Source organism: Triticum dicoccoides, chromosome 3B, assembly GCF_002162155.2.
Source record: "Triticum dicoccoides isolate Atlit2015 ecotype Zavitan chromosome 3B, WEW_v2.0, whole genome shotgun sequence".
Taxonomy (NCBI): Eukaryota; Viridiplantae; Streptophyta; class Magnoliopsida; order Poales; family Poaceae; genus Triticum; species Triticum dicoccoides.
In genome coordinates, this window is record NC_041385.1 from 380,750,586 (window position 1) to 380,773,654 (window position 23,069).

At 47.5% G+C, this 23,069-nt stretch overlaps 1 protein-coding gene across 1 annotated transcript in view; it reads left to right on the forward strand.

The window, feature by feature from the left end:
* The window catches only part of LOC119276112, a 23,315-nt gene extending 8,565 nt beyond the window's left edge, over positions 1-14,750 (forward strand). Inside the window, exons 5-7 of the mRNA XM_037557100.1 lie at positions 12,934-13,005; positions 13,145-13,302; positions 13,404-14,750. Coding sequence (XP_037412997.1) covers positions 12,934-12,951 — 18 coding nt within the window. The 3' untranslated portion in view covers positions 12,952-13,005; positions 13,145-13,302; positions 13,404-14,750. The remainder of the gene's footprint in view (positions 1-12,933; positions 13,006-13,144; positions 13,303-13,403) is intronic.
* Positions 14,751-23,069: the final 8,319 nt, after the last annotated feature.

The window sequence follows — 23,069 nt, forward strand, 5'->3', positions numbered from 1 at the left end:
GTCTGTTATTTTTGTTTTGTTTTGTTTTGTTTCTTTTTATTTATTTTCCTTTCTGTTTTACTCAATTTAAAATATTTATGCATTTTCTAAAAATGCGTTTACTGCACTATAATTACCTATGCCATTTTTGGCACAGACCGAACATTTTGTTTTGATGTTTGAAAACTTTTGATGTTTGACAATATTTAAATTTTTAATTTGAAAAGTTTCGAACCGACGCGAGATTAGCAACAGTAAACGAGGTGACATGGCATCATTAGCAGAGGTTCACTGTAGCTTAAATACCCGGGCGTCACGGAAGAATACACCCCTTTTATAGTCAAGGGACAAAACGAACCGTTATCCACCAACTCAGCCTACGGCACGCGGTACTACCGCATCACACATGCGGTACTACAGCACGGGCCTGCGGTACTACCGCGTCGTACCGCGGTACTACCGCTGGCACGATAGGGGCCAAGACTAGTCCTGATGTGCTAAGACAGGGAGCGGTAGAACCGCTGGCACGGTACTACCGTTCCCCCTTGCGGTACTCCCGCAAGGCAGGAATAGTCTAGGCTGAGAAGGCACGGATATAAAACATTACATCCGTGAGTACTTCCGCTGAGTTTTGATCTATGCAAAAATCCGACACGGTACTACCGCAAGCCCGGAGCGGTACTACCGTGTAGTGCGTGGATGTAAAAAATTACATCCGCCCCTACTTCCCTCATGCTGCTGTGCTTGGCCAGAGCTCACGGTACTACCGCGCCCGAGGCGCGGTACTACCGTGTAGGGCGCGGATGTAAAAATTACATTCGCCCCTACTACCGCTCGAGCAGCTGTGCCTGGCCTGAGGCCACGGTACTACCGTCCCAAGGAGCGGTACTACCGTGAGCACCTACGGTACTACCGTGCTGGTGCCCGGTACTACCGCAAGAGCCTGCGGTAGTACCGCTCTGGAGAGCAGTACTATCGCCTGCCTCAGTTCAGCAACATTAGGAGTCCTTCATTTTACAGAGACATGGAGAGACGGAGGATGCTCCAAAGAGCCAAAGGAAAGGTGGTGCAAAAGGAATAGACGTGTACGTGTGATTCCACCCAAACCTTTTCAATGCGGACCCCCTTTTAATAGTACGGCTTTCCTACGACTCAAATCCACCGAAAAGAAACGTAGAGAAGCGCCGTCTTCAATAGTCTTCGAGGGGCACCAAATCATCTTGTATTTAGACATGATATATTTAAAATGCTCAATGCACACGATTAGTCCGCAAAAGGATTGTCATCAATCACCAAAACTACTGAGGGATAAATATGCCCTTACACTTGGGAACAAGGATTACCGGTACGGCACATGGGCTCAAGCTTTCTCTTACATGGCCATTGCTGATGAGTTGTTGAACTTGCCATTTGATCTCTTTGGTTTCCTCGGGGTTAACGCGGTAAGGTGCCTTCTTAGGAAGCCGTGCTCCGGGGATGAGGTCGATTCGGTGTTCGATACCTTGTAGTGGAGGTAGACCCGGAGGTAGCTCGTCGAGGAATACATCTTGGAACTCCTGTAATAGAGAAGACAACACTAAAGGTAGATTGTGAGAGGTGTTAGTCTTTGACACTTCATCCTTGCACAAAAGGACATAGTGCATAACACTTGATGGGTTGTCACACACTTCTCTCATCTCACTTTTGGTGGCAAATAGCACTAAGTTTTTCTTGTCGCTCATCGTGGAGGCACTCAATTTGGGCTTGTGGCACTCACTCTCTTTTTGGTGGTTCGCTCTCTCACCATTCCCTCCATGATGGGTGGTTGCTTGCTTGTCGGCTATGACTTGACTCGGTGACATAGGTCGTAGACATACTCCTTTCCCTTCATCTTGAAGCTATAGTGATTGGTTCATCCGTTGTGGATGACCCCGCGGTCGAATTGCCATGGTCGTCCAAGTAGGAGATGGCAAACGGACATGGGAACCCCGTCACACTCCAAAGTGTCTTCATATGCTTCGATGTTGAAGGAAACTTGCACGATGTGCTCCACTTGGCTCCACTTGGATAGTGCCGGAGTCGCTTAGCCATTGGACCTTGTAGGGACGAGGATGCTTCATCTTGACCAATTAAAGCTTGTTGCATAGTTCTTCACTTGCCAAGTTGTGGCAACTTCCTCCCTCGATGATGATCTTCGTGGACCTTTCATTGATGCCCGCCTTGGTGTGGAAGATATGGCATCTTTGGTCATCTTGTTGATGTTGAAGTGTTAAGACTTTGGAGACAACGAGAGCGGGGCTTGAATCTTCGTCACAAAAGACTTGATCAGCTTCATCCTCATTCACGCGCCGGTGCATGGCCACTTGCTCAAGGGCCTCCATTTCCTCTTCACTCATCGAGTCATAGGTGTCGTCGTTGTTGAGGATCATGGTGCGCTTGTTGGTACACTTGAAGGACTTGTGGCCTCGGCCGCCGCATGTGAAGCACTTGATGGAACTTGTCTTGATGGTCTCATCCGGTGGAGTTGTAGATGATGAAGCTCTCGGCTTGAAGTTGCTTGTAGTCGGGGGACGACTTGAAGTTGTCGAAGTTTTCTTGGAACTTGACTTGTCGTCGTTGCTTGTTGAAGCTTTTGTTGTAGGAGGTGTCGAAACCGTTGAAACTTGGTTGTAGGGGGAGCCGTAGGTCTTGGAAGTAAACTTGGCATACTTGTAGTCATCTTGCACTTGTCGCTCCGCCTTGGTAGCTTGGTGCACTAGCTCGATGAGGTTGGAAGTCGGCGATCTTCTTGATAGGGTGGTTGAGTCCATTCAAGAAACATGCCATAGTTTGCTCATCATCTTCCGTGAATTGGCTCATATCATGGCAATCTCCATTTTCTTGTAGTACTTTTCAATGCTCTTTGTTCCTTGCTTGAGGAGTTGGAGTTTCTTGAAGAGGTCGCGGTTGTAGTAGGTTGGGACAAAACGCGCTCTCATGACATCCTTCATTTGATCCCAAGTTGTGATGGGTGGTTCACCTCTTGCTTCTCGTCGGCTCGTCGCTCAAGGACTAGCTCCCATCAAATGAGGACATAATCTTGGAACTCAAGAGATGCCATGGCGATCTTCTTTTCTTCCTCATAGTTGTGCAAACGAAAGATCTTGTCAACCTTCAATGCCCATGAAAGATACTCTTCGGGATCATTGCTTCCGGTGAATTTGGGCATGGTGAACTTGAGCTTGCCGTGGTGTTGCTCTTCATTGTGTTGGGGTCGAGGATGATGACGCCCTTGACGTGGAGGGTTGTCAACCTCAAGTTGCTCTTGGCGTGGAGGATTCCCATTGTCTTCTTGCTCTTGGCGAACTTGTGGTTCTTGTCGAGCTTGTGAAGGAACTTGTGGAACTTGTCGGTGCAAGTGTGCTTGATGTATTCGTTCTTGTCCTTCCTCGCGAAGTGCTTCTTCTCCTTCTCGAACGCGTCGGTTACGGTCGGCGATGACACGATTGGTGTCGAGGAGGGCACGTTGCGCCTCAAGTGTTTGTGCTTCACGCCATTGTTGTTGTTGACGTAGAGCTTCGGCGTCTTGCTCGTCTTGGTGATGGTGTGCTTGCTCTTCTTCTCGTTGGCGTTGGTGTTGCCTTTCTTGGGCTTGCGCAAGGGTAGCTTGATTTTGATGATGTCGATGTTCTTGCTCGTCAAGTTGCTCTTGCCGTGGAGAGGATTGCGGTTTGCTTGACGCTCTTGGCACGCGGCTCGTCGAAGAGTGTTCGATGTCGGTGTACTTGAGCCGGAGATGGTGTCGTCAGAATGTCGACTCGAGCGGCTCCGTCTTGAATAAGACGACGATGTAGAAGAGCGGTTGACCATCATTGCTCGTATGTCCTCCTTGAGAGACGCCATTGATGTGTCGCAGTAGTCCCTTGTACGTTGCTCGGATTGTCGCAAGTCGGTAGCAAGTCGGTAGCGAGTAGGTCGATGCGTTCGCGTAATGCTTCATTCTCTTGATGTAAAGCTCTTTGCGCGCCGAAGAGGTGGTTCTTGGTGACGTAGTTGTTCGGGTCCTCATCTTGCTCGATGAAGAGTGGGTTGGTAGAAATACTTGGCATATCCATCATTCCAAGTAAACGTGTGAGTGGGAGAAAAAGAACTATACCAAATGTACCTTGACCGACGTTGAGAATGGATCAAAGATCACTCAATGATGTAGCAAGGAAATAGCACAATTGGTACCGGTTCCCGTCAATTTCTCACACCTACACAAATAAGCCTTTGATGGAGCTTGGTTAGGATGTGGCACAAAATTTATGCAATTGTTAGCAAGACTCAATAATGTTGGAAAACATTCGCAAATTTGCAAATGCAACAAGTAGACCAATAGCAAAAGGAGGTACACGGAAACACACACACGGAAAGATAAATGGGGTTGGGCAACCAAAAATGAGCGCAAAATGTGGAATCCATGGAAAATGCTCTTGTTGCACAACGCTAGAGAGACGCTAGCACGATTACACAATAGGCGGATACGAGGCTTGTGCACACAATGCAAAAATGCAACAACTTCTATCCCAAGTATTGCTATATGTATGGTGTTCGGGTGATATGATCCAAGATGATCAAGTATGACAATCTTAATGTAGTATGATGCTATGGTTCTTTCTTAAAAGCTCTTTGCTTCTCTTTTCCTTTTGCTTAAAAGCTTGTTGGCTCTTTCTCTTTTGAGCTCTTTTGTTGGTCGGTTATGCAAAACTTCACGAACGAAGATAGCAATTGTGTATATGCGATGACAACCTTGTGACACAAGAGATGATACCAAGACAAGTATACCAAGATGATGTGATATATGCAATGAGACGATAATCACTAGTGTGCACAAGTAACGTTGCCGGCAATATTCAAAGGCTAGTCTCGATGGGAAAGTAACGCAAAATGGGCTATGGGGTTATCAATGCAATGGCAAGGAGTAGACAAAGATGTCGTCGAAGTTACCGTCCTTGCTTACGGTTGATAGTGTCAAAGGTGAATGTGATCGTTGTTGATGTCGAAGTGCACGGTCTTCAGTATGTTGGCGAAGAATGCCGCTGCATTGTAGTCGGAGTTGGCTTAGTAGCGGAAGCAGTTGAAGATACGCAGGCTTTCTGTCTAGTCCGGACGTTCCAGGGAAAACGGAAGGTTCGGGAGCCGGAAGTTCCGGGGTGGTCGGAAGGTCCGGGCGGGGCCGGAAGTTCCGAGGGTTGCGATTCTCCCAAGAACAAGGAACTTGGGGATCGTGGATTTGGGCGGAAAAACTTCAGGAAAAACCCAAATCAGAGGGGGAAAAGAAAAAATTTCGGCGGATGGAATGGTGGAAAGCTAGATCTACGTGCCACACGCGAAATCCACGGATCAAATCCAACAAGACTTAAACAAACCAACAAATCACAAAATTTTTGGGAGGGTTGCTTTTGTGGGGATTTTTGAAATTGAGACAAATCACAACAAAATTAGGCTAGAAAACGGGGGTAGGGACTCCAAAATGTGATCAACCTGGCTGGCTCATGATACCAAGATGATGTAGGGTGGAAACCCTAGGGGCCGATCTTTCACGATTTGGAGGGCATCCCACGAAGAACATGAAGAACACGAGGGGAAACACTCAAATCAACGGGAACGATCACACATGTGCTAGATCCATGAACATAAAGAGTGATACAACATCCAATCGCAAGAAAGGACGATACAAGTAGCAAGTTCTTCTCCGTGAGGAGGTCTTGAAGGTCTTCCCGTGAGGGGTCTTGAATCCACTTGGGGGATCTTCTCCATAGAGGCCGCGAGCTCCGAAGGAGAAGGTATCAAGTGGATGAGCAAAGCTCTATCTCTCAAATGAGCTATCACATTGCTAACCCTAAAACGTAGGTAGAAGAAGAGTATTTATAGTCTAGGGGGCGAAAGGGTACATGGGCCTCGGCCCGAGTCACTGCGTGCAGGCAGGGTCGGAAGTTCCGGGCGCCGGAGGTTCCTGGCCAAGGTCCGGGGAGGGTTCGGCCTAACTAGAGAGTTGGTACGGCGGGAGCTGGGCATGGCGTCCGGGGGCTGGAAGGTCCGGACAGGACGGAGGTTCTGGGCCAGGTTCCAGGCTAACCAGAGAGTTGGCACGCTCGGGCTCGTCTGGGCCGTCGGAGGCCGGAAGTTCCGGGCGGCCGGAGGTTCCGGGCTCTGGCCGGAAGTTTCGGGCTGAACAGTGAGTCGGCGCTTGTTCCTTTTCCCTTAGCTCTCGGCTCCATGGCTTGTGCGATGTACCTGATTACACATAGTGTTTTTGACTTAGGCAACAACCATGTCTCACTCGAATGTAAGGGGAGCCCAAGTAGGAGAGATGTCACCTCGGATTGAATAGCACGTTCTCGAGCTCTTGTCATAGGTCCACTAGGAGCTTGGGTAGTTGGGATAGTGTCCATGGGGATGACCCTGGGATGCTCCACATCATTGGGGGTCGGGCCTGTTGGGGAACGTAGTAATTTCAAAAAATTTCCTACGCACACGCAAGATCATGGTGATGCATAGCAACGAAAGGGGAGAGTGTTGTCCACGTACCCTCGTAGACCGAAAACGGAAGCGTTAGAACAACGCGGTTGATGTAGTCGTACGTCTTCACGGCCTGACCGATCAAGCACCGAAACTACGGCACCTCCGAGTTCTAGCACACGTTCAACTCGATGACGATCCCCATACTCTGATCCAGCAGAATGTCGGGGATGAGTTCCGTCAGCACGACGGCGTGGTGACGATCTTGATGTTCTACCATCGCAGGGCTTCGTCTAAGCACCGCTACAATATTATCGACTATGGTGGAGGGGGCACTGCACACGGCTAAGAGATCAAGAGATCAATTGTTGTGTCTATGGGGTGCCCCCCTCCCCCGTATATAAAGGAGTGGAGGAGGGGGCCGGCCAAGGAGGCGGCGTGCCCTAGGGGGAGTCCAACCCCTACTGGGAGTAGGACTCCCCCCTTTCCTATTAGGAGTAGGAGAGGGAAGGAAGAGGGGGGAGGGAAGAAGGAAAGGGGGGGCCGGCCCCCCTCCCAATTCGGATTGGGCTTGTGGGGGGGGGGGCGCCCCCTCCTTTGCTTCTTCTCCCTCCTTTCCACTAAGGCCCAATAAGGCCCATATACCTCCCGGGGGGTTTCGATAATCTTCCGGAGATCCCGTATTGTCCCAATCTCACCCGGAATCTTTCCGGTGTCCAAATATAGTCGTCCAATATATCGATCTTTATGTCTCGACCATTTCGAGACTCCTCGTCATGTCCGTGATCACATCCGGGACTCCGAACAACCTTTGGTACATCAAAACTCATAAACTCATAATAAAACTGTCAACGAAACCTTAAGCGTGCGGACCCTACGGGTTCGAGAACTACGTAGACATGACCTAGAACTTTTTCCGGTCAATAACCAATAGCGGAACCTGGATGCTCATATTGGCTCCTACATATTCTACGAAGATTTTTATCGGTCAAACCGCATAACAACATACATTGTTCCCTTTGTCATCGGTATGTTACTTGCCCGAGATTCGATCGTCGGTATCTCAATACCTAGTTCAATCTCGTTACCGGCAAGTCTCTTTACTCGTTACGTAATGCATCATTCCGTAACTAACTCATTAGCTACATTGCTTGCAAGGCTTATAGTGATGTGCATTACCGAGAGGGTGCAGAGATACCTCTCCGACAATCGGAGTGACAAAACCTAATCTCGAAATACGCCAACTCAACATGTATGTTTGGAGACACCTGTAGAGCTCCTTTATAATCACCCAGTTACGTTGTGACGTTTGGTAGCACACAAAGTGTTCCTCCGGTAAACGGGAGTTGCATAATCTCATAGTTGTAGGAACTTGTATAAGTCATGAAGAAAGCAATAACAACGTACTAAACGATCAAGTGCTAAGCTAACGGAATGGGTCAAGTCAATCACATCATTCTCCCAATGACGTGATCTCGTTAATCAAATGACAACACATGTCTATGGTTAGGAAACATAACCATCTTTGATTAATGAGCTAGTCAAGTAGAGGCATACTAGTGACATTAAGTTTGTCTATATATTCACACATGTATCATGTTTCCGGTTAATACAATTTTAGCATGAATAATAAACATTTATCATGATATGAGGAAATAAATAATAACTTTATTATTGCCTCTAGGGCATATTTCCTTCAGTCTCCCACCTGCACTAGAGTCAATAATCTAGATTACATAGTAATGATTCTAACACCCATGGAGTCTTGGTGCTGATCATGTTTTGCTCGTGGAAGAGGCTTAGTCAACGGGTCTGCAACATTCAGATCCGTATGTATTTTGGAAATCTCTGTCTCCCACCTGGACTTGGTCCCGGATGGAATTGAAGCGTCTCTTGATGTGTTTGTTCCTCTTGTGAAATCTGGATTCCTTTGCCAAGGCAATTGCACCAGTATTGTCACAGAAGATCTTCATTGGTCCCGATGCACTAGGTATGACACCTAGATCGGAAATGAACTCCTTCATCCAGACTCCTTCATTTGCTGCTTCCGAAGCAGCTATGTACTCCGCTTCGCATGTAGATCCCGCCACGACGCTTTGTTTAGAACTGCACCAACTGACAGCTCCACCGTTCAATATAAACGCGTATCCGGTTTGCGATTTAGAATCGTCCGGATCAGTGTCAAAGCTTGCATCGACGTAACCATTTACGACTAGCTCTTTGTCACCTTCATAAACGAGAAACATATACTTAGTCCTTTTCAGGTATTTCAGGATATTCTTGACCGCTGTCCAGTGATCCACTCCTGGATTACTTTGGTACCTCCCTGCCAAACTTATTGCTAAGCATACATCAGGTCTGGTATACAACATTGCATACATAATAGAACCTATGGCTGAAGCATAGGGACATTTTTCATTTTCTCTCTATCTTCTGCTGTGGTCGGGCATTGAGTCTGACTCAACTTCACACCTTGTAATATAGGCAAGAACCCTTTCTTTGCCTGATCCATTTTGAACTTTTTCAAAACTTTATCAAGGTATGTGCTTTGTGAAAGTCCAATTAAGCGTCTTGATCTATCTCTATAGATCTTGATGCCCAATATGTAAGCAGCTTCATCGAGGTCTTTCATTGAAAAACATTTATTCAAGTATCCCTTTATGCTATCTAGAAATTCTATATCATTTCCAATTAACAATATGTCATCTACATATAATATCAGAAATGCTACAGAGCTCCCACTCACTTTCTTGTAAATACAGGCTTCTCCAAAAGTCTGTATAAAACCATATGCTTTGATCACACTATCAAAGCGTTTATTCAACTCCGAGATGCTTGCACCAGTCCATAAATGGATCGTTGGAGCTTGCACACTTTGTTAGCATCTTTTGGATCGACAAAACCTTCCGGCTGCATCATATACAACTCTTCTTCCAGAAATTCATTCAGAAATGCAGTTTTGATATCTATTTGCCAAATTTCATAATTATAAAATGCGGCAATTGCTAAGATGATTCGGACAGACTTAAGCATCGCTACGAGTGAGAAAGTCTCATCGTAGTCAACCCCTTGAACTTGTCGAAAACCTTTCGCAAAGTCGAGTTTTGTAGACAGTTACATTACCATCAACATCAGTCTTCTTCTTGAAGATCCATTTATTCTCGATGGCTTGTCGATCATCGGGCAAGTCAACCAAAGTCCATACTTTGTTCTCATACATGGATCCCATCTTAGATTTCATGGCTTCAAGCCATTTTGTGGAATCTGGGCTCATCATCGCTTCCTCATAGTTCGTAGGTTCGCTATGGTCAAGTAACATGACTTCCAGAATAGGATTACCGTACCACTCTGGTGCGGATCTTACTCTGGTAGACCTACGAGGTTCGGTAGTAACTTGATCTGAAGTTTCATGATCATTATCATTAGCTTCTTCACTGATTGGTGTAGTTGTCACAGGAACCGGTTCTTGTGACGAACTACTTTCCAATAAGGGAGCAGGTACAGTTACCTCATCAAGTTCTATTTTCCTCCCACTCACTTCTTTCGAGAGAAACTCTTTCTCTAGAAAGGATCCGAATTTAGCGACAAAAATCTTGCCCTCAGATCTGTGATAGAAGGTGTACCCAATAGTCTCTTTTGGGTATCCTATGAAGACACATTTCTCCGATTTGGGTTTGAGCTTATCTGGTTGAAGTTTCTCCACATAAGCATCGCAGCCCCAAACTTTAAGAAACGACAACTTTGGTTTCTTGCCAAACCACAGTTCATAAGGCGTCGTCTCAGCGGATTTTGATGGTGCCCTATTTAACGTGAATGCGGCCGTTTCTAAAGCATAACCCCAAAATGATAGCGGTAAATCAGTAAGAAACATCATAGATTGCACCATATTTAGTAAAGTACGATTACGACGTTCGGACACACCATTTCGTTGAGGTGTTTCGCGTGGCGTGAGTTGCGAAACTATTCCACGTTGCTTCAAATGTAAACTAAACTCGTAGCTCAAATATTCTCCTCCACGATCAGATCGTAGAAAATTTATTTTTTTGTTACGATGATTTTCCACTTCACTCTGAAATTCTTTGAACTTTTCAAATGTTTCAGACTTGTGTTTCATCAAGTAGATATACCCATATCTGCTTAAATCATCTGTGAAGGTGAGAAAATAACGATACCCGCCGCGAGCCTCAATATTCATTGGACCACATACATCAGTATGTATGATTTCCAACAAATCAGTTGCTCGCTCCATAGTTCGGGAGAACGGCGTTTTAGTCATTTTGCCCATGAGGCACGGTTCGTAAGTACCAAGTGATTCATAATCAAGTGATTCCAGAAGTCCATCAGTATGGAGTTTTTTCATGCGCTTTACACCAATATGACCCAAGCGGCAGTGCCACAAATAAGTTGCACTATCATTATCAACTCTGCATCTTTTGGCTTCAACATTATGAATATGTGTATCACTACTATCGAGATTTAATAAAAATAGACCACTCTTCAAGGGTGCATGACCATAAAAGATATTACTCGTATAAATAGAATAACCATTATTCTCTGATTTAGATGAATAACCGTCTCGCATCAAACAAGATCCAGATATAATGTCCATGCTTAATGCTGGCACCAAATAACAATTATTTAGGTCTAAAACTAATCCCGATGGTAGATGTAGAGGTAGCGTGCCGACCGCGATCACATCGACTTTGGAACCACATCCCACGCACATCGTCACCTCGTCCTTAGCCAATCTTCGCTTAATTCGTAGTCCCTGTTTCGAGTTGCAAATATTAGCAACAGAACCAGTATCAAATACCCAGGTGCTACTGCGAGCATTAGTAAGGTACACATCAATAACATGTATATCACATATACCTTTGTTCACTTTGCCATCCTTCTTATCCGCCAAATATTTGGGGCAGTTCCGCTTCCAGTGTCCAGTCTGCTTGCAGTAGAAGCACTCAGTCTCAGGCTTAGGTCCAGACTTGGGTTTCTTGTCTTGAGCAGCAACTTGTTTGTTGTTCTTCTTGAAGTTCCCCTTCTTCTTTCCTTTGCCCCTTTTCTTGAAACTGGTGGTCTTATTGACCATCAACACTTGATGCTCCTTTTTGATTTCTACCTCCGCAGCTTTTAGCATTGCGAAGAGCTCGGGAATAGTCTTGTTCATCCCTTGCATATTATAGTTCATCACGAAGCTCTTGTAGCTTGGTGGCAGTGATTGAAGAATTTTGTCAATGACACTATCATCAGGAAGATTAACTCCCACTTGAATCAAGTGATTATTATACCCAGACATTTTGAGTATATGTTCACTGACAGAACTATTCTCCTCCATCTTACAGCTATAGAACTTATTGGAGACTTCATATCTCTCAATCCGGGCATTTGCTTGAAATATTAACTTCAACTCTTGGAACATCTCATATGCTCCATGACGTTCAAAACGTCGTTGAAGCCCCGGTTCTAAGCCATAAAGCATGGCACACTGAACTATCGAGTAGTCATCATCTTTGCTCTGCCACACGTTCTTAACGTCGTCAGTTGCATCTGCAGCAGGCCTGGCACCCAGCGGTGCTTGCAGGACGTAATTCTTTTGTGCAACAATGAGGATAATCCTCAAGTTACGGACCCAGTCCGTGTAATTGCTACCATCATCTTTCAACTTAGATTTTTCAAGGAACACATTAAAATTTAACGGAACAACAACACGAGCCTACTGCGGCATGAATCAATCAAGCAAATCCCCATTTCTGAACCTATGCTAATCTTGCAAGCAGTATAACACCAGGCAATGTACTCCAAACACTATAAGAACTGGAGTAATCACTTCATCATGGAAATCCTCATGATGAAGTGATTTTGGGAGGCTCATTGGTTCTACATAGCCCTTTCTTTTTGCACCTTTTATTTGTGAACTGAACTTCCTTTAGCACTTGTGAATCCTCATAATGTTTGTAATGCTACAAGTGTTTATGTAGATGAGGATTTTGGAGTGTACCTGTTGATGTTAAGCTGCAAGATTGGGCTCTATATACCACATAGCCCTTTGTTGCTCTTGATTGAAGTCGTCTTCCTCTGCATCTCATTTGCTTTGCTTCTGAAGGTGAAAAACATGACAGACCTGCCGAGAAGCTACATTTCTGAAAGGGCATTTTGCCAGGCACCAAGTACCAGTGCAGAGATGTTCAAAAAAACAAAAAAGTACCAGTGCAGAGTTTTGTTAGCATTCACAGTAAAAGTAAAAAATAAATAAATAAAGTAAATGCATGGCTAATTTGTGTGACCAAAGAACACACGGCTAACATGACAATGCTTTTCTAGAGACCAGCTGTGAGATGCTTATTCCATTTAGCTGCCTTGCATTAGTTGCACGCCAATACATAAAGAGCAAATTACATCTAGTCTGTGTTTTTGTAAATATGGAATTTGCTTTTCTGCAGGATATCACTTTGTAAAATACCTTATCAGTGTTGATTTGCTTTTTACTTTTTTCAGGAAAGAACAAGTTACTAACACTTCTTCAGGGAAGAACAAGAAATTATCATTTTTACAGGGAAAAGAATAAAGGTACCATCAGTTTTTAGTAGTTCATTTTTGTGCTAGCATTCCATTTTTCAGCTTGCTTTCATGTGCTGAGTGGGCAACTTGAAGGAGTACTCATTTTTCATATAAACTTTCATGTTCTTTCTTATTGGGTCATGAACAGTTACCTGAGCAAGTGCTCCACCGCCGCAATGATGTTTGGGATTGATCTCAACATGAGTCCTCAACAAGATAATGCCTCAGAACTTGCAGATCAACAGGAAGAACACAATAGTCAACAACGATACAACCATGAAGAACCAGGCAATAATGAAGCAACAGGTACTACCTCCAAAACTTTTGCATTTTCATTTTCATTTCCATGATCTACTCCTATTATTTGCAATAGCTACATGACTTATCTTTTGCTCCTTATTTGACAGGGGAAGAAGCAAGTGGTGTAGAGGAACCAATTCATGAAGAAGCAAGTGGTGTAGAGGAAGCAAGTGCTGTACAGAAACCAATCCATGGGGAACTCACAAATGAGGAGAGATATGGTATTTATTTTGCACTCATGGTGATCAAGACCCAAAATGGACAAGTTCTGAAAAAAGACAAGGAGGTCATTGCTAGCCTACTCGATACAATCGTAAGAACTGTTGAGAGAATATGGGAAAGAGCTCTTAAACAGATTGAAAAAGGGGAGAAAGTTGATGTCTCGAATCAAAAGCTAGGTAGAGTTGGCCGCAAGCGGAAAGATTTGGATCTGTCGAGGGTGGTGAAAATCCCATTGAACAGAAGGAGAACATTGCAAGGTCTGTCAAAGGCATTGGGTGTAAGTTGCACGACCTTATACTCAAGGTTCGAGTGGGGTCATTTGAGGCATCACATTAATAAGTTGAGGCCCCACTTAAACCTATCCAACATTGTAAAGAGATTGAAATGGTGCTTGGCTATGTGTGAAGATTATTGGTCTGCGACATGGGAATTAGACAACATAGCCTACATGGATGAAAAGTGGTTCAACATGACTGGGGAGGTGAACAACTACTATTTGCTTCCCGAGGAACCCGACCCCTTGCGCACCTTGCATCATAAGGATAGCATCACCAAGGTGATGTTTCTCGCAGCCGTGGCTAAACCAACATACGGCAAAGGTGGTGAGGTCACTTTTGATGGAAAGCTCGACATTTGGGCTTTTGTCACAAAGTCTCCTGCTCAAAGAACCAGTGAAAACAGAGATAAAGGGACGCTCGAGCTCAAATCATTGAAAGTCACACGAGATGTAATGAGGTATTACATGTGTGAGAAACTTATTCCTGTGATCCAAGAGCGCTGGCCGGACGAAGATGAAGGACGTTCAATCTATATCCAACAAGATAATGCCACGCCACATATTCTTCCGATGACCCGGTTTTCCGACAAGTCATAGAACAGACTGATTTGGATATTAAGTTGCTTCAACAGCCTCCAAACAGTCCCGACATGAACATTCTTGATCTCTGCATATTCAGGTCTATCCAGTCCCACACCGATAGCAGAGCACCTCAAAGCATCAGGGAACTGATAGAAGGTGTGGAGGAGGAATATCGAAACTACCCGGTTGATAAGCTAGCTAGAAGCTTTGTGACGCTGCAGTCATGCATCCGAGAAGTAATGAGAAACAAGGGAGCGATAAACTACTCGATCCCTCACATGAACAAGGAACGCCGGCAGGCAGAAGGACGACTTCCTATAGCTCTATCTATCGACCGTGAGCTAGTTGAACAGACCATAGCCTTTATAGAAGAGGCAGAAGCAATCTTAGTAGCAGAAAAAGAGCAGAAGCAGCAGGAAAATAGCAGCAAGAAAAGAGCCGCAGCAGCCTTGAAGAAGCAGAAACACCATTCGAGTACCAGCAGCCTCCAAGCAGCAGGAAAAGAGAACCAGGAGCCTTCAAGCAGCAGAAACACCCTTCGAGTACCAGCAGTCTCCAAGAAGCAGGAAAAGAGCAGCAACAACCTTCAAGCAGCAGGAAAAGAGCACGAGCAGCCTCTGAACAGCAGGAAAAGAGCAGCCACCTGCTTCAAGCGGCAGAAACACCCTTCGAGTACCAGTAGCCTCCAAGCAACAGGAAAAGAGAACCAGGAGCCTTCAAGTAGCAATAAAAGAGCACCAGCAGCCTCCAAGCAGCAGGAAAAGAGCAGCTCTTCTTTACTTGGGGTCAGCTAGTGCTACAATCAACTGACAATCAATTCATCTATTCTCTACTGTTGGTTATATTGTGTATTCTCTATAGAGAGCTTGACTAATTATATCTGACTAATTATAGTTAATCTAATCTTTGTTACATTGATGTACTGTAGAATCTAATCTTTGTTACACTGAATCTTGAGATGCTCCCTCCTTGCTTACTTGAGATGTACTCCTAAATTTGGAGTACTGTATGTGTCAAAACTTGCAAGTTGGAAGAGATTATTTAGGGAATTAAAAAACAAACTTGCAGGTTCAGGACTAGTTTTTAATTAATCATCGATGATATAAAATTGACAGTTCATTTGGCATTTGATGGTCTTCATGTAACAAGAATCCTATGTCTATGAAGAATGCTGGTTCCAAATGAAAATGGGGTCTATTTATAGGTCAAAACTTCCAAATGCATCAGCCATTGCCCAGTTTATGAAACAAACTTGCAGGTTGAGGACTGGTTTTTGATCATCAAAAACTGGGCAATGACTGTTCAGTTGGTATTTGATGGCCTTGGTATTAAAGGAAGGGATGCTATGTAATGTCAAGAAAGAAAACAGAATGTATGTATTGTTTCAGATGATGAGTAGCCAAAATTCAGGACTAAGTAGTTTTGAGATTGCTACTGTAGGTAAGGCAATAAGATTGGATTCAGGATTGGGAGGAGTACCAGGTGACCTCGGAAGGCGGTCTGGATCTTGATGGCAGCAAGCTCCCTCCTTGCTTACTTGAGATGTAGGGCGACCAACCGATCGACCTTGCCAACATGGTCCTCGTGGCCTCCCTATGCCGGCACAACCCGCAAGCAAGGCGGCGACCAGAAAATGCTCCAGTTTAGTGGCAATGCAGAACTTTTATGCAGTCTAAAACATCGAGTACAACATAGAGCATGGCATCATCATCTAGCAGCAGCACTACCACAACGAGTAGAACAAAATTCAGAATGTGCAATGGTTCATAACTTAAATGATTCCTGGATGCACTAGTAATTCAGAATATGCAGGAGCACTCAATATTCAGATATGGAGCCCAACATTCAGAGATGAACAACAGCGCAACATTCACAAGCAGCTCCATGGTTGTTCCTTCAGGCTTGAGCAGGGGTGGAGTACCTTGAGGCTGGAGCAGGGGTGGAGCGGCGTCCTCCATAGCGTCGGGGGCACGGAGCGGAGCAGGGGTGGAGCAGCATCCTCCATGGTGGGGTGGAGCAGCATCCTCCATGGCGGAGCGGCATCCTCCATGCGGAGCAGAGCAGGGGTGTCTCTACATAGCGTCGGGGGCACGGAGCGGAGCAGGCGCGAGCGAGTTGTGCGTGGTGGATCTGGGAGGGAGAGAGGATGGGGTCTCCCCTGAAGCTCGCGGCCACCGGCGCCAGGAGCTTGGCGGCGGTGAAGGCCTCGCATCGACGGAATCCGTCGCCGACTTGAACTCAAAGGTCGAAGCTTGAACCCAATCCGTCGCCGCGGGAAGGAGGAGAGGAGCGTGGCGAGGCCACCGAATGTGGGGGAGGAGAGCGCGGCGACGCGATAGAAAGTGGGGAGGGGAGGGGGAGGGGGAGGGGGAGAGCGCGGCGACAGCGTGGCGGCGAGCCGGAGAAGAGCACCGAACGGACCGCGGCGGCCAGCCGAAGAAGAGAGTGAGGTCGAGGACCGCGGGTTCGATCGGAAATAGATGGAGGGGGTTTTTGATGGGGTCATGTACCTAGGGTAGGGTCATGGACCTGATCTAAGTACCTTACCCAAGGACACCCTTAGAAGAGGTCGCCTTTCAGTCGACCAACGAGGGACTCACTCGACTGACTTGAAGGACTCGACCACAAAGACTCACTCGACCACCAGGAGGTCAAGAGGCACTCTGCACTGCAACGGCCTGTAATTAAGTAGACTTTATGGTAGTAAAGACACTTTATGTGGGGCGTTATCAGTAACGCCCCGGACTTAACTCACCTTAAACCCTCTCCTACGTGGGCTGACTGGGGTCTCGGCGCACTCTATATAAGCCGCCCCCCTCCACAGGTAGAGGGGTTCGGCACCTTGTAACTCATATACTCATAATCCACTCGACCGCCTCCGGGCTCCGAGACGTAGGGCTATTACTTCTTCCGAGAAGGGCCTGAACTCGTACATCCCTGGTGTTTACAACCTCTCCATAGCTAGGACCTTGCCTCTCCATACCTACCCCCCACTCTACTGTCAGGCTTAGAACCACGACAGTTGGCACCCACCGTGGGGCCGGTGTTTTAGCGATTTTGTGGAAAAGTTGCGATTCTTCCGAGTACTTTCATCATGGTGTCTGCTGGAGTTTTGGTCGAGGGTCGAGAGATCCGTCTCGGCACTCTCACCTTCATCGCCGACGACTCCGCGTGGCTCCAGGAGGCTCCACTCGACGTTGATGCGCTCCCCGTCCGCGGGGCGACGCATTTTCGCGCATGTGTCCGCGGCGTTCTACTGCGGCAACCGTCGACCCCGTATCGGTCAGCTCCTCCATCGTCCACCCTTCCGGTCTCCCGCCAGCGCAAGCGCTCGGGCCGGTCGAGGCTTCAGCGATGGGTGAGGCACGCGGTGGCTCGCCAATCGGCCACCATCCAAGTTGCGGCAATCGAGCCCGACGAATCTCTCTACGGCTTGTTCGATCTGTCGACTGGCTCCGTAGAGACTGCATCCGAGTGCGATAGCAGTGATCCAGCGGCGGAAATCTTGATGGTCGACAGGCCCCGCAGTCCCCCTGGCTTCGCCCGTGATGATGGAGCAGGTGACGGAGGCGACCCCGCACGAGGCCACGAAGAGTACTAGCCCGAGCCACTCGACTCTCTGCAAAGAGAGGAACTTCGCCGCAGGAACGTGGATGCCCTGCGTACTCCCATCGCAGGAGAAACCCCCGAGGCTCGTGCCTTGGAGGAGGCACGTCTGGCCAATTTGGCCGAGCGCACTCGACTGGAGAATCTTCAGCGAGCACTCGACGAGCGCGCGCGGCAACGAGTTCCCGACACCAGTCGACGTCAACTCTTCCCGCTGACTCAGGTATATCGAACCCCAATCCAGAATTTAGCAGCTGCGACCCGTATAGCAGAGTCCATCCAGCCTTCTCAGTCAGAAGCTAGCAGAGGTTTGATGCAGATCAGGGATCTGCTCCGGGCAGCAGGAGACCAGAATTCAGCCGTGTCTCAGTCGCGCAACAGAATTCACAGTCGATCCGTCACTGCGAATACGGTTCAGTCGGCTCACAGTCCCAGATCGCCTCCGCGGCGTGAGGGGCACGAGAATCGGCGAGGCCAATATGGTGACCGACTCGACCGAGATGATAGGCGTCGAGTGCCCCATTCCCCTTCGAGGGGTGGGTCTTACGCTCCTCGGCAGCAAGATGACAGGCGTCAGTTCAGTACAGGGCGAAGGGTTCCAGTCGACCCCAGAGAACCAGGCTTCGACGCGCGATCCATTATCGTGCAAGGTTTGGTCGACCGGAACAGAGCCCATCGAGGCGGACTCAACAGAGATGCACCCACAAGCAGTCGAGTGCATGTTTCTGGTCCTGAATGTTTCAGCAGGGCTATCAGAGCCGCAGTTATCCCTCCCAATTTCAGGTTGGCAACAGGAGTCAGCAAGTTCACTGGTGAGTCTAAGCCTGAAACTTGGCTTGAAGATTACCGAGTGGCAGTTCAGATTGGTGGTGGGAACGACGAGGTGGCCATGAAGCATTTGCCCCTCATGCTGGAAGGTTCTGCCAGGGCATGGTTGGCTCAATTACCTCCTAGCAGCATTTACACTTGGGAAGATCTGTCCCGAGTGTTCATCAGAACGTTTGAAGGAACTTGCAAGCGACCAGCTGGATTGACAGAGTTGCAAGTCTGCGTGCAGAAGGTTAATGAGACTCTCAGAGAGTATATTTAGAGGTGGATCACTTTGCACCACACTGTGGAGAATGTGTCTGATCATCAGGCAGTCTGCGCCTTCAAAGATGGCGTCAAGAACAGAGAACTGAGTTTGAAGTTTGGTCGAACCGGTGACATGACCTTGAGTCGGATGATGGAGATTGCTACCAAGTACGCCAACAGCGAAGAAGAAGACCGACTCCGAAGCGGCAAGCACAAGCCGAGTTAGTCGGAAAAAGGAAACACCAGTCGGAAACAGAAGCGGAAGGCTGAACCGGCAGCTCCTGGAGAGGCTCTGGCCGTGACTCAGGGAAAGTTTAAGGGGAAACCAAAAGGATCCTGGAACCCCAAGAAGGTAAAGGATAAAGAAGGGAACGACGTAATGGATATGCCATGTCACATCCACACGAAGAAAGACGAAGAGGGGAATATCATCTACCCGAAGCACACCACTCGCCAATGTCGACTCCTGATCCAGCAGTTTCAGGGAAAACAGTCTAAGGACAAGGAGAAGGAGTCGGACAAGGCCGAAGACAAGGAGGACAGTGAGGAAGGATATCCGCATATCAACTCCACTCTGATGATCTTTGCAGATGTGGAAAGCAGGAGTCGACTGAAAGTCATTAACCGAGAGGTGAACATGGTTGCCCCAGCAAAAGCAAATTATCTGAAATGGTCTCAAATACCCATCACATTCGACCAATCTGATCACCCTACTCATATTGCCACCCCTGGGAGGCAAGCTTTGGTGGTCGATCCAGTTGTCGAAGGCACTCGACTGACAAAAGTGCTGATGGACGGTGGAAGCGGGCTGAATTTGTTGTATGCAGACACACTGAAAGGAATGGGCATTCCGATGTCCCGACTGAGCACTAGTAGCATGAGCTTTCATGGAGTTATACCAGGGAAGAAAGCCGAGTCACTCGGCCAAATAGCTTTGGACGTGGTGTTTGGTGATTCGAAACATTTTCGCAAAGAAAAGTTGACGTTTGAGGTCGTGGATTTTCAGAGTGCATATCATGCCATTTTGGGGAGACCAGCTTACGCACGGTTCATGGCTCGACCATGTTACGTGTACCTCAAATTGAAGATGCCCGCCCCAAAGGAGTGATCACTGTCACCGGTGATCGGAAAAAGGCAGAAGAGTGCTTTCAGAAGGGCTCAAAGATTGCCGATTCCCAGGTGACAGCGGTTGAGTTCGAAGAATACAAGCAAAATGCAGATCCGAGTGACTTGCTGCGATCCAAGAAACCCGCCACAGAGTCCGCATTTCAGTCGTCCGGTGAGACGAAGCCTGTTCACATTCACCCGACCGACCTCGATGCAGCTCCGACCCGCATCTCCACAACACTCGACCCAAAATAGGAAGAAGCGCTCATCCAGTTCCTCCGTGAGAACTGGGACATTTTTGCATGGAAGCCCGCTGACATGCCAGGTGTTCCCAGGGGACTGGCTGAGCATCGCCTAAGAGTCGACTCATCTGCAAAACCAGTCAAAGAGCATCTTCGGCGGTCCACTATCAGAGATTTTGCACAACAGAGATGCAACTGGTCGAGTGGCCAAATGGGCAATTGAACTTCTTCCCCTTGATATCAAGTTTGAGGCAAAGAAAGCCATTAAGTCCCAGGCAATAGCAGATTTCCTCGCCGAGTGGATTGAACAGCAGCAGCCGACTGAAGTTCACTCGGAGCATTGGACCATGTTCTTTGATGGCTCTAAGATATTGAATGGTTCCGGTGCTGGGGTTGTCCTGGTTTCCCCCAGAGGAGATAAGCTCAGATATGTGCTCCAGATTCACTTTAATTCCTCCAACAATGAGGCAGAATATGAGGCCCTCTTATATGGGTTGCGCATGGCCATTTCACTCGGCGTCCGTCGCCTGATGGTCTATGGCGACTCGGATTTAGTGGTCAACCAGGTGATGAAGGAGTGGGACATGAGAAGCCCAGCCATGACTGGATACTGCAGTGCAGTGAGGAAGCTGGAAAAGAAGTTCGAGGGGTTGGAGCTCCATCATATACCCCGACTGAAAAATCAAGCAGCTGATGATCTAGCAAAGATAGGTTCCAAGAGAGAAACCATTCCGAGTGGAGTGTTCTTGGAGCATATACACACTCCGTCAGTCAAAGAAGATCCTTTCACCGAAGAAACTCCACAGCCCAAGAGTGCCACAGATCCGACTGAGATTGAAGTCCCAGCGGTGGTCGACTTGATCATGGAGGTCTTGGTGGTCATTCCCGACTGGACGGTTCCATATGTCGCGTATATCCTGAGAAAAGAGCTTCCGGAGGATGAGGAAGAGGCTCGACAGATCATCCGTCGATCTAAGGCCTTTACCGTAATCAAAGGACAATTATACAGAGAAAGCGCGACTGGAGTTGGCCAGAAGTGCATAACACCAGAAGAAGGTCGACTCATCCTCAATGATATCCACTCGGGGACCTGTGGTCATCATGCGTCCTCTCGGACCATCGTGGCCAAAGCATACCGAGCCGGATTTTACTGGCCAAAGGCGAATGAGATGGCAAAAGAGATAGTGGATAAGTGCGAGGGATGTCAGTTCTACTCGAATATGTCGCACAAGCCTGCGTCGGCTCTGAAGACCATCCCACTCGTCTGGCCTTTCGCAGTATGGGGATTGGACATGGTCGGTCCTTTGAGAACAGGACGAAGCGGCTTCACGCATGTACTGGTGGCAGTCGACAAGTTCACCAAGTGGATCGAGGCTAAACCAATCAAGAACCTTGACACCGGTACTGCTGTTAGCTTCATCAGGGAACTAATATTCAGATATGGAGTCCCGCACAGCATCATTACGGATAATGGGTCGAACTTTGACTCGGAGGAATTCAGAGATTTCTGTAACTCCCAAGGCACACGGGTCGACTACGCTTCAGTCGCCCATCCGCAGTCGAATGGACAAGCAGAGCGAGCTAATGGACTGATTCTTAAGGGATTGAAGCCCCGACTGATGCGTGATCTCAAACACGCGGCTAGAGCTTGGGTCGACGAACTTCCCTCAGTGCTTTGGGGGCTGCGGACCACACCTAATCGGTCGACCGGAAGAACTCCATTCTTCTTGGTCTACGGAGCTGAAGCAGTCTTGCCAAGTGATCTTCTCCACAATGCTCCTCGAGTTGAAATCTACAACGAAGCAGAGGCTGAACAAGCGCGGCAGGACGCAGTCGACCTTTTAGAGGAAGAAAGGGAGATGGCTCTGATCCGGTCGACCATCTACCAACAAGATTTGCGTCGTTTCCACGCTAGAAATGTGAGAGGTCGAGCCTTCCAGGAAGGAGATTTAGTTCTCCGAGTGGATCAGCACAAACCACACAAGCTTGCTCCTTCTTGGGAAGGTCCCTTCATCGTCACCAAGGTTCTCCACAACGGGGCGTACCGTCTTTACAACGTCGAGCATAACATCGACGAGCCCCGAGCTTGGAAAGCGGAACTACTCCGCCCATTTTATACTTAAGTTTTATCACTCGGATGAGTTGCAATAAAGTACTTCTGTAGTTCATGGACCTCAAAATAATAGTGTCATAGTTCCTCCATAATTTCTGTCACTTTTTATTTTTGTCCAATAAAATTCCCCCTCAGTGGGTGACTTAGCCGCGAATCCGTTTCGCCTAAGTTTGTAAAAATCCTACCGAGTGATGAGCCAGACTCCCACTCGGAGGCTTAGCTGCGAATCCGTTTCGCCTAAGTTATCAAAATCCTACCAAGCGGTAAGCCAGACTTCCACTCGGAGGCTTAGCTGCAGTCCAAGGACTCGCCTAAGTTTATCAAAATCCTACCGAGTGGAGAGCAAACCTCTCACTCGGGGGCTTAGCTGCAGTCCAAGCACTCGCCTAAGTTATAAAAATCCTACCGAGTGAAGAGCAAACCTCTCACTCGGGGGCTTAGCTGCAGTCGAAGGACTCGCCTAAGTTACAAAAACCCTACCGAGTGAAGAGCAACCCTCTCACTCGGAGGCTTAGCTGCAGTGCAAGCACTCGCCTAAGTTTGTAAAAAA